At 35.1% G+C, this 12,687-nt stretch overlaps 1 protein-coding gene across 2 annotated transcripts in view; it reads left to right on the forward strand.

Annotated features, from left to right (window-relative positions):
• HCFC2 (host cell factor C2) overlaps positions 1–8,266 on the forward strand; it is a 46,708-nt gene extending 38,442 nt beyond the window's left edge. Inside the window, exons 15-16 of one of the 2 annotated variants that reach the window (XM_082665746.1) lie at positions 187–472; positions 7,558–8,266. In XM_082665746.1, the coding sequence (XP_082521872.1) occupies positions 187–472; positions 7,558–7,565 (294 nt within the window). In that variant the 3' untranslated portion in view covers positions 7,566–8,266. Of the gene's footprint in view, positions 1–186; positions 473–1,026; positions 3,754–7,557 lie in introns of those variants that run through there. The other variant, XM_082665745.1, reaches the window with a different exon arrangement.
• Positions 8,267–12,687: the final 4,421 nt, after the last annotated feature.

The raw sequence follows: 12,687 nt of genomic DNA on the forward strand, positions 1-12,687 counted from the left end.
TAAACACTATAGATCGAATTAAGTTTGGTTTTTAAAAATCAACAATAAAAGTTCTAACATCTAATGCAGTTACTTTAGTGAAAAACGTCTTGTGTTCTAAAGATAGACTCAACATAATAAGTGATATTAGAGAAAACTTCAGAACTTTTACCTGTTTTTGTTTTTGTTTTTCCCCCACTCTTCAAGAATGTTGAGGGTATCCATCTTTCCTGGGAACCTCCAACTTCACCTTCTGGAAATATTTTGGAATATTCAGCCTACTTGGCTATCCGCACAGCACAAATACAAGATAATCCAAGTCAGCTTGTGTTTATGAGGATTTATTGTGGTCTAAAGACATCATGTATAGTAACTGCTGGGCAACTTGCAAATGCACATATTGATTATACATCCAGGCCTGCCATTGTGTTCAGAATATCGGCAAAGAATGAAAAGGGATATGGACCAGCTACACAAGTTCGATGGCTTCAAGGTAACAATAAAAAAGCACCTTTAAATTGATTTTTTTTAAACTGAAGGTATTGTGATGATTATTTATTAGTAACTGGTTTTGAAGATTTGTCATTTAAAAGAGTATTCTCTGACTGTATTTCTAGCAGTTATGAATTTGAGTTTGTAAGTTGTTCTTAAAATGTATTTGCTCAATTCTAGATCCAAATAAAAGTAGAAAAGAAGCAAAGCCTCTCTGAAAACTAGTATATGAATTCTTCCTTAAAGTTATAGCTCTTTTATAAAGGAAAATAGTAAAATTAAGATAAAAGCTAGAAGGCTTTATTACTCCAATATCTTTTATAAAGGCCATGTAACTCAGTCATCCTAGAGTTATTGAGATGATTCTAGTAACTGGCTGTTGTACACTGTGCTGTCTTATATAGTAAATGTTCTCTACATTGTAAAGGCCCTGTCTTTGAGTATTCCCTCTAACTTTATTCTATATGAGCAGTGGTCCTCTAACAGCTATCTTCTACTGGATAATATTTGTAATACTGATTTTAGTAGCCATTTGATTCATTTCTTTATCTACAGTTAGCACAGAGCTTAAGAAGTTAAAAAAAGAAAGGCAAGTTCAGAAATCTGCTTTTGAATTTTCATCATTTTCCAAGAATCATGGCAACATACAAAAAGGATAATGGATTTTCTTGATTCATACCAGGTTGATATATTGGAATATATTTTTGGCCAAAGCACTTAACTTATCTGGCCCTCAATTTCCTGATTAATAGATGAGGGAGTTAAAAGAGTTTACCTTTAAGGTCCCTTTCAGCAGTAAAATTCTGTATGTTCATCAGTAGTAAAGTATATCCCTAAACATTTTAACATCTGTCTCAATGGATCTAATTTTACTTTTGCTGAAATTAAAATGTTCATAGTTTAAAATTCAAAGTTAAAGTATGTCCTTCTTATTGAAGAAAGAAAGAAGCACCTTAACTGGACATGAGTTTTGAAATAGTGTTTTAAACATTTGTAAGATTTTTGTAAATGCTCTAAATGTTTTATTTTTGCATTGTTTTTACCTTGAAATTGTATAAACTTTTTTACAACTGAAATATAAGCATTAGACAGCTTCCTCAGGTTCCATTACAACCTTAAAGATGCATATAGGCATTATGGATACTCTGCTACAGGTAACTTGTTTTAAACCTTTTAGACGTTTCATGGTTCCACTGCCTATTCGAATCTGGAATGAATATACAGAGCAATAATTGCAGAAAAGATATTTCAGACTAAGAGCTGCAGTAACTGCAGGGGCACAGGTCTGTCATTTTATACCATGTAACCTTATGCCAGTTTAGGTTGACTGAGTAGCTGTGTCCTCAAACTTCATGTATAATACTCCAAGCAAAGATGGATTTAATTGTGCAGAATTGATATATATGTATGTTCCAGTTACTAATTTAAAAGTGTATAGAATATTTTAATATATAATTTTTGTAAAGAACTGGGATTTTTATACTACAGTATTTGTAATTAATGTGTCTCACTAATTTTCTCTTGAAGAAAATATGCAAACTGTTAGACACGTAATGAGTGATTTCCAAACTCTAAAGGTAAAATAAATGCACTACTGTGGTGTTGTTAGAATACCTTTTTTGTGGCTATATGAATCCTTAATCTTTAAATGTGTACTTTACAAACAGTGTTTACAAGGAGCTTCTCTGGTTTGTTATCCCAGCACCTCCCTTGATGAGAGCTTCATTCTGCATTTGTTTAACTCATATGCTTTGCTTTTGGCATATGCTTGCTTTTTGCACTAGTAGAATTTTAACTTACCTCATTATTATGTTTGTAATCATTTGTGTAGCTTCCATAATATGTCTGATATAGGCTAAAGAAGTACTTAACCAAAGTTAAAATAAATGGTAAGCAATTTTGCACATATTAAATGCTAGGGTTTGTTGTGTATATGTGTGCGTTTAGTTATAAAAAGAATAACTATGGAAAGTTATAGTAAGTATGTGTTTCAAGCCCAATCATTTTAATGATCTGTTTGCTTTATTAGGAAAAGGTCTGGCTTTTAACCCTTTATTCTCTGCATTAATTAACAATTTGCATCTTGAAGCACTTCTCTTAATGACAAGGAATAAGTTGACTTTAAGCAAAGAATAGAATATTTGTTTGAGTGTGTACATTTATACCTACTTAGTATTTTGTTTAGTTTACTTTGTTTAAATATCTCTTCTTTTCTAGACTAGGAGGTGAATATGAACCTGTGGTTCTAAAATATGTCTTATTTTCTAGAGAGAAAGGCAGTCTTTCTATACCAAGGGATTTGTTAAAATAACATGTTTTTACTTTGAGAATCAGCCCAGTTTCTTACCATTTTTTCACATTTGTACATTAAGTAGTAATCACGTTTATCGCTGATAAATGATTGGTGACTGAAAGACGCCATTAGGAAATATCTGTGGCTTTCACATTAATAGTTAATAAGAGATCATTGAGCTATGTGTTTATGAATAGAATGGATTGGGATAAATAACAAGAGAAGTGCATTTAGCTTCTTATGATTTGCACATTTTCTACGTGAAGATCCCTTTGTGTAGCAGTGGGTTATAACATGCAGGTATCTTTCATAAAAGGATTTACCCTGAGTTAAATTACTTTCTTTACTCCTCCCAGCTGGATAAGCAATTCAGATGTACAAGCCTTTGTGCCATAGTCCTCTTCCTGGACTCTGCAGATTTGGTTCACATAGGTAGTAAAAAGATTTTGCTGTTGCATGCTCTTAGAATTATGTTTTCTAAAATATTGTATTGGCTTCATTTTAGTTTAGTAAACTGTTTGGCAACTTAACTAGAAATAGGGTATTATAAACTCACTTTTATCTGCATTAAAAAAAAAAACAGAAATAATCCAATTGCATGTATGAGGGCCCCCTGCCCTATAACCCAACTGCATACATATAATCATCTGTAAGAAGGTGAAACTGTTGATCCATTATTTCAAAGAGTTGTAGACTAGCAAAGATTTGTTCCAGTTAGATATATGGTCTACTATAACTGGAGATATTTTTATTTTTAAAAATTGCAGCACTTGTAGCATAAAAATAACTTGTAACATTGGATATGAAGAGATTATTAGTATTTAAAATTACTGTAGTCATCTGATCATAAATGAAATAGGTTACAAAATAGACTTGGTCCTTGACCATTTAAGGTATAACTGACAGTTATGTTTTCCAAGACTAATTTTAGGCAGTTTTATATATTGTGTACCAATTACATGTAAAATAAAGCACCTTTTCTACTATAAGCAATTACAGGTGTTATTTATTTTGAACTACATGGAAGAAAAATTAGTGGTGGCAGAGTAAATCTGTAGAAATGCTGATGTTGTATCATTCACTTAAAATGATACAGGCAGGCTCATAAAGAATGAACTTTGTCTAAAAACTTGTTTATTTAGTGGATTGTGTTTGGGAGTCATTTTCTGATAGAAATGTAGAGCCTATCTAACCTTCATTGTAACTAAACTAGTATGCTTGAAAGTAAAAAGGCAGATGGCTCCAAGAAACAGACTAAAGTTGTTGTCACCTTTTTTTGGTCTTCTTTACTCTTAATTTTTTTTTTCTTTATGCTTTTCATTTTAATTCATAGCAGCCAGTCTTCTGTCCTGCTACTCCATCAAAATGGCTCTAGCAGAGGTCAGGGATAACGTCTCATTTCCCAAATCCATTGAATTCTTTCATTGTACTTAATCTTGTCATTTGAAACTTAAACCACTCCCTTGACACTTTCACGTTTTTTTAGTTTCTGTCAGACTGTGCTCTCTGTCTTTTTATGCACCTCCTTTCGTCTGCAGTCCCCTTTTCCACTCCCACCTGTCTCCATTCATATTTTCAAGATTTAGGTAAAGGTCTCCAACCTGCTGAAGCCTTTCCTGACATACTTCATTTCTAGGTAGATTTGACCCCTTTTTCTTATGCCCCCACTGTCCTTTGTTCAATCTTTTGTCATAGCAGCCTAAAAGCTCTTGCGCCCTTACTCGTTAGTGTTGTTATTCCTCTCCCTCTGCCAGATGGTCAGAGACTGGGTCTTTATCTCTCTTCCATATCAGCCATTTAGCTGCTACTTAAATATTTTAACAAATGACTAAATAAAATTGCACCTTTACATCTCTCTCCATACTCTCACTCCCCTTCTCAAATTGGGTCAAAGTGAGAGGGAGGCTTTGAAAGGGAAAGAGATTTTAGCAGATTTAATAAGCCTCTGGGGGAAATACAAGCTTCACCTTTGTCTTACCCTACCCTGCTGTTACTTAGGTTCCTAAGAGAAGTTCTGGGATAAGTAAGAGATATGTCACATATTTATTAGGCTAAAAGGGATTTAATATGGGTGTGTATAGATCTCAAGAGGAATTCTTTGATCTAAAAAGATCTGAGAATTTAGTGAGACTGGTGGGCATTGCTGGATAATGATTTTTAACATTGGATGATCAGGAAAATGAGCTAAAAATATTTCCAAAGTCAGTCTCTCTGATTTCCATATAGGAAAGCCATGGACAATTGTCTAACTTTAGAAGAAGCTACCTACATATTTAATATGTAAGCACAGGGAGCTGCTGGAGGACACAGAGCACCAGCATTAGAACCTCACTGGAGTCTGTCAGGTCACTGTTGTCACCTCTAAGCTTACAGGACAAAGGATTCTTACACTACTGGAAAACAAGATGACATTGGCACACCTTCTTTCCAAGTTTCCCAGTTATAGTTGGGAGTCCTTATACTTATATATTTCTGTAACTCAGAAAAAGACTTTTTAAAAATCATGCCTGGAAAAACATGAACTACAACATTCTGGGGAGAGACAATTCTATAAACCGAATGATGAAGGAAAAAGCTATACCAGCCTCCTTATTCAAAATAGATCTCTATATCTTCTATTTCTATAACTATATAAGGTAGCATCTAGTGTTTGTTTTTGAGCATAGAGTAACTTTGTCCGCTAGTAAGTCATGGTCCAAGAAATGTCCACCTCTGACCAAGAGGATTATCCATTCCTCCTCTGAAAAGATAGACTGGAAGTTCCCTACAAGCTTGAGAAAAGCTCCCTCCCTATTTCTCTGTTTCTTATTGGAGAAGGAGGACAAAGCTACAGGTATAATAATTACATCCGATTTAATTATTATACCTGACAAAGCTACAGGTATAATAATTACATCCGATTTAACAAAGTTGTGGGTGTGCCACTTAAGGCAGCGTAGCATGTAAGAGAGGGGGCAGGGCTCTGGAGGTCCAGCCAACTGCTTGATCCGAAATCATCCTGCTGCCAGTTGCAGTTTAGCACCTCCTGGTGGCATTGTCCATTCCAGCTTACATATGGGTAAGATTTTGGGTCTTTTGTAACACGCAGCCTAGGATTTTTAAAATAGTACAACGATGTCTGGAATTTTCTGAATGTTTGGAACCTAGTTGAAGAGATTGGACCTGAAGGATACACTGTCTGCTCTCCATTTCCTGAGAATGTATTGCCAGCCATTTGCTGCCGGGCCTAGTCTGCCTCTTGCACCACCTCCCTAACCCAAGATAATAACTTTAGCCTGCCTTGTTGGGTACGAGGGATGGATCCAATGTTTCAAGATCTTTTTTTTCAAATTTCTAAATTGTATACCAAAATGTATAGCTAATCCCCTGAATCAGGTGAAAATGTACCTTAACTGTGCCTTGTTTAATTTGCAAAATGGCACTGCTGGTGAAGACCCTGGCAAAGATATGATTGCAAAATTGTTACGACACTTGTGACCAACCTGGGCACATGTTATTGACCAATGTGGAGAAACAGTCAGTAGCCACCAAGCACTTTCTGTATTTTTGGATTGCTTAACACGTAGATGCACTATTAGGAGAATGTGCCAAAGGGAATTTGTACTTTTGAAAGTCAACAGAATTCAGTAAAGAGGCAGTGTCTCAGTTTATTTTGTGATTTGTATCACCTATCATTTCATTCTCCGCTTTATACAAATAATTATATACCCAATGAACAACATAACCAACTAACCAGAATCATGCCAGTGGCTGAACCAACTTGGCAGAGCAGTGCTATAATACTGCCATCTCGTTAGATCCTAGCTCTCTGGGAACCTAGTTAACGTCTGTGAAGAACAGCCCATATTCATTCCTTTTTTCATATTACTATGTACTTCTTCCCCACCAGTTACAATAATTGCCTGATATGCAATGCAGAACAGTGGCTGAAATAATCGGATGTTCCCTCTCTTTGTTGATGAAGTTATATCCCGTAACCTTATATCCTTTTTCTTTTACGATGTTTGTTGAGAATAAATAAAATGATCCCACATGTGCTCAATCTTCAGCTTAAGAACTAGAATACCCTCAGATGTGTAGAATTACCCCACTCTGTCTTCCCTCCCCACATACCACATGAGGTAAACATTATTCTGGATTTTTGGGTAAAATTCCCATGTTTTTATTTATGGCCCTGCCATCTATATTATGTATCCCTAATAATATATTATTTAGATTTACCTGTTTTTGAACTTTTATGTAAATGGTATCATGCTGTATGTATTCTTCTGTGACTTTTTTCTGACACAGTTTTTGAGATTCTTATCCATGTTTATGCATGTAAGTGTATTTCATCTGTTTTTCACTACTGTATAGTATTCCATTATATGACTATACCACAATTTATCTATTCCTCTGTCCATGGAGATGTGGATTGTTTTCAGTTTTTGGCTATTCTGAATGATGCTGCTAGTGAGCATTCTGCCAGTTACAATGTAAGCTCCGTGTGGGCAGGGATTTTGTCTTTTTTGTGTGATTTTGTCTGTTTAACACATTCACAATGTCTAGAACAATGCTGGTACATGGTAGATGCTTAATAAATATTTGAGGAATGAGTGAATTCTTGTACATGTCTCCTGGTGCACACGTGCAAGAGTTCTCTAGGGCAGTTGTTTTCAAAGTATGGTCGAGGGACTCTTGAGGTCCCTGAGACCCCTTCAGGGGAGTCTGTGAGGGCAAAAGCGTTTTCATAAGAATACTAAGACGCTATTTGTCCTCTTCACTCTCATTTTTCACTTTTAAATGTTTTCCAGATATATGATGACATCATCACTCTGACAGCTTATCAAGTGTGTACCTATATATTTTTGTTTTGAAAATGCCTGTTTTAATTTCTAATATGGTAAATTTTGATAACTATAACCCACATGAACAACAGGTCTTTGAGGTCCTCAATAATTTTTAAGGATGTAAAGAGGTTCTGGACCAAAAATTTGAGAACTGATGCTCTAAGAAGCAGGTTTTACTTAGTCATACTGAACTGTTTTCTACAGCATTTGTACCAGTTAAGCTCCCACTGGCAGTGGTTGTGTGTCATTGCAAACACTTATATCTTAGCAAACTCTTAATCTTGACTATCTTTTATATATGTCAATTGGATGGCAATTGTATAGTATCTTACTGTGGGTTTAATTTGCTTTTCCCTGATTACTAATGAAACTGAGTGTTTTTTCGTACATGAATGTGTTTCCTCTTCTGTGAAATACCTATTCATGTCTTTTTTGCCCATTTTTCTATTGGGTGTGTGTCTTTTTTTTCATTGATTCATATGATTTCTTTATATATTCTGGATGCCAGTCCGTTGTCAGTTAAACATGTTGTATGTATTTTCTCCCAGTTTGTGTATTATCTTTTGTGATTGTATTGAATTTATTGATTAGCTTGGAGAAAATTGATATCTTTTCAATAATGAGTCTTCCCATCCAAAAACATTGTGTATTTATCCATTTGGTTTTCTTTTAATATCTGTCAATAAACTTTAACAATTTTTCTCCATAAAGGCCTTCATGTCTTATATTAGTTTTCTTTCTGGGAGTTTTATATATTTTTTAATGCTGTGGTAAATTTCTTAAAATTACACTTTCTATTCTAAGTGGATGTTGCTGATTATAGATATATTGCTGCTATGTGTTGATTTTGGATCCAGCAACCATGCTAAATTTTTATTAGTTCTAATAATGTATCTAGATGTCTTTCTGAGTTTTTTATGTAATCGCATCATCTGAAATGGTGGCAGTTTTCTTCCTTTCTGGTCCTTCTACCTTTTAAAAAATTTCTTCTTACATTTCTGTACTTGCTAGGACCTGTAGTACAACGTTGAAAAGAACTGATAGTGAACATCCTTGTCTCAGCCCCAATTTAAAGGGAGTGCTTTCGACATTTCAGTTGAGTATTTTTTTTTTTCCCACAAATGGCCTTCATCACGTTGAGATTCTCTTCTATTTCTAGTTTGCTAATAGTTTTATATGAATGAATGTTGAATTTTACTGAATGCTTTTTCTCATCTATTTAAATGGTTAAATTGTTTTTTCTTTTAATGTTAATGTATTAACTTATGATGGTTGATGTTTTAATATTGAACCAATCTTTAATTCCTAGGATAAACCCAGTTTGATCATGGTGTGTGTGTTTTAATACATTGCTGGACTCAATTTGCGAATATTTTCTTTAGGATTTTTGCCTCTACGTTCGTGAGTGAAATCAGCTTATAGTTCTCCTATTATGTCCTGTCATTGTCTGGTTTTGGTATCAAGGTTATACCAGTCTTATTAAATGAGGTTTTCAACTGTCTGTAGAGTTTAAGATTGGAACTAGTCTTTAAAGCCATGTGGTCATTAAGAGAAGATTTTAAACTATTGATTCATTTCTTTGAAGGTTTTAGCATCATTAGGATTTATTATTCTCAAGTCAGTTTAGTTAAATTTAATAAATTCTTCTAGGGATTTCTCCATTTCATCTTAGTTTAACTTTTTGATATTGTTATCCTTATTAGCTTTATATCGTTTTAGTTTCCACAGCATATGTAGTTATGACTCTTTTTCATTCCTGTTAGTTCATTTTTGCCTTCTCATTTTTTTTCATCATTAATCCTTCCAGAGGTTTGACTTTTTAACCCATTAGTCATTTTCAAAGTGTATTTCCAGATGCTAGGGGTGGGTTATAGTTGTCTTAATCTTTATTTCTTATGTCATTTTTCCAGAGAATATGAGCTATAAGATTTTCTGAAATTTGAGACTAGCTTTATGATTTATCTTGTGATCAGTTTTTATACATGCCCCATGTTTACTTGATAAGAGTGTATATTCCTCGGTTTTTGAGTGTAGTGTCCATTAGATCAAACTTGTTAGTTGTGCTGTGCAGATCTTCTCCTTACTGATTTACCTTATAGTTAATTTCTTATTTACTGAAGAGTCTCAAGATCTGATTATGATAAGTAGATTTCTCAGTTGCTCTTTAAGTTGTGTTTGCTATCTTTTTCTTTGCTTTCTTTTTCTTTGGGCTTTATTATTAGATACATACCAATTTAGAATTTTTCTATCTCCCTGGTGAAAATTGAATTTTTTATAATTATGCAGTGACTCTCTGTGACTGCTGTTGCTTTCATCTTTTTGTTGTCCTTACTTACTATAGCAATGTTTTGGTTAGTGTTTATCTGAATATCTTAGATCTTTTTTTGGCCTCACATTTTGATACACACTTAAAAGATACGGCCACAGAAAACATACGGATGGTTTGGTACCTCTATTATGATTACAAGTATAATTTGGATTTATTTCTATGATTTCTGTTTTTATGATTTCTCATCATATTATCTTTTTAAATTTTTGTCCACTCCTCCCTTATGTTTCATTTTTCATTTTCTTATTCTTTTTTCCCTTCCTCTATTTGTTGGGGTTTTTTTCAATTATTATATTTTTTTCTTATGAGTTCTATTTGGTTTATAAATGTACTTCTTTTCCTGTATAATCTTTTGCTCCTTATTCATATTTTCCATGCTTCTGTTCCTTTATACATCAGTAATTTTTCTTGTGTTGATACCAGTATTCTTTGTGGGTGAGTCTACTGTTGTATAAATTGTGTTGCTTTTCATTTACGGTGCCATTTCCCCTTGTTTTGTGATACCTGAAACTTATTTTCCTTGGGAAAAAAGGAATTACTTGAAGTATGGACTGAAATTGAGATCCTTAAGATAATTTGTTTGTTCTGCCAAACACCCAGGGGCCAGTAACCTGAGACCACTTTAAATTATGAGCTTGAAGTTTCTCTGATTTCAGATCACAAACCTTCAGGGCTCACCAGTGATTATGAATTCAAGGGTGGTGGTGATTTATCCCCCTCCACCCAGAACCAAAATTGAACCAGGCAAGGTTCCTTGCTGCCCACTTCTCGGTGGTGGCCCAGCTAGACTCCAGCCTAAGTGAGCCTCAGGCTTTATGTCCAGTTCCCCCGCTACTGGTAGCTTCTGGTCTCCAGAGTTTAACAGAACTCTCATGGCAAAAGCAGGCTTTGGTGCTGGCTCACCTCACAGGTGTCCTGTTTCCATTTCATTTTTGGCGTTTTGCAGATGCCTTATACTTTCCTGTCAACTCAGTGACACATTTAAAAAGATATTTATTTAATACAACTTTACATTGTTTCTTACATTTTGTTCAGCATTTGGTTTTTTACAACAGGAGTTACTGAAGGTATCTAGACTGCCTTACTCTCAGAAATGAAGTCTAAATTAAAATTCATTTTACTTTGTCCTGATGTGAGTAGGAAACATAATAGTTTGTAGTCTGTACAGAATTGTAGGATGCCTCGTTATTTCCTTTGTACTGTCCTGCAAGACAGCACTTTTATGGTATGGGGACTGCTACTTGCAAGGTTGGAAATGTATAGAAAACCATTTTTTTAAAGTTACACTCTTCCTCCACAGTAAGGAATGGCTCTGCCATTTCCTTAAATGGCTATTAGCCCAGATATTACTTGTGTTCTTTGACTAGTGATTGCTTTGGTCTGAAAAAAAGGATTTGAATTTGGTTTCTTGTAAACCTAATGTTGGGCATTATATATGCGTGAATGGGCCTTCTTGGCATACCTGTCCTAGCTGAAAGGCACTGTCTGTTATGACTTGTCTTTGCCTAGCAACTTGTTTTCAACCTATTACCCAGTGTTTAAGGTTCAGAACTATCTTTCATTCAGATGTACTCTGAAACTGAGCCCTGGAAAAGAGGTACAAAAGTAAGACACAAAACCGTTACTGTTTGTACTTAGAGGACAATCAAGGAAGACCCAAATTATGCCTTTTTAAAAGAGGCAGAAATTTATGCTGTTGTGTCAGAAGTTTTTAATCTTATGTATTTTTGTGGAAGATGGAGGAATTACCTATCAACTTGTAACTTCCGCCCCTAAAAGGCATACATGGCCATTAGGCCTCTACAGACAGAGCCAGCACATATTTTACTGACTTTATTTGGCACGCTCGGTGCCACTAAACTTGGCAAAGGAGTTCTTACGATACATTGCCTTGCACAGGTGTCTATTTAATATGCAGTGCAAAAGGAAATTCTCTGGAGTAAGGTCAGGGAAAGCTGTAACTGTATTTCTAGGCAAGCTTGTATCTCAGAATGTGATGCCCAGAAGCCAGAGATATGAATCCATCCCAATGCCATCTGTGGCCCATGGTTTGAAAGGATTCTGCCTTACGGTTTTAAAATCCTTAAAATCAGGTATGAAAAGCAGCATAGTCTTGAAGGAAATATCCATGGAGCAGTAGCAGCCAGCATATCGGCTAATTACAAACCGATTTTGGGTGGTGCTGTTTTCCGTATTTGATGATTAGTACAAAGTTTTTACAACAGTTTTAAAGGCTTTCCTGATGAAGTTTAAGCTGAGACCTGAAGGATGAGTTGGCCTTATCCAGGCGGAAGTAAGTATATGTGTTTAAAGCCATGGCAGGGGGCTGGGAAGAAACAAAGAACACGGCACAAGGAGCCAAGGGACCCGGATGGCTGGAGCAGAACGAGAAAGAGGAAGCTAAACTTGGTGAAATTAAGCAAAGTAACATTTCCAGCTCTAAAAGAAACCGTAAACTAAAACTGAATAGTTTTTAGACAGTATAGTACAACTCTTTGAAAACAGAGTTAGTAGGGTTGTTCTGTTTTTTACTCATGAGCACACTATATGACAATGTGAGTTTAATGTCAATATATATATAAATTATTACATAAACTAATAAATTGCCTAATTCAGGGATACCAAAATTATACACTTAAAATAGACTGGCTTTGGGAATTCCCTGGCAGTCCAGTGGTTAGAACTCAGCGCTGTCACTGCCAGGGTCCCAGGTTCAATCCCTGGTTGGGGAACTAAGATCCCACAAGCCACATGGCGTGGCTAAA

The sequence above is a fragment of the Grampus griseus genome, assembly GCF_964374135.1.
Source record: "Grampus griseus genome assembly, chromosome: 11".
Lineage (NCBI taxonomy): Eukaryota > Metazoa > Chordata > Mammalia > Artiodactyla > Delphinidae > Grampus > Grampus griseus.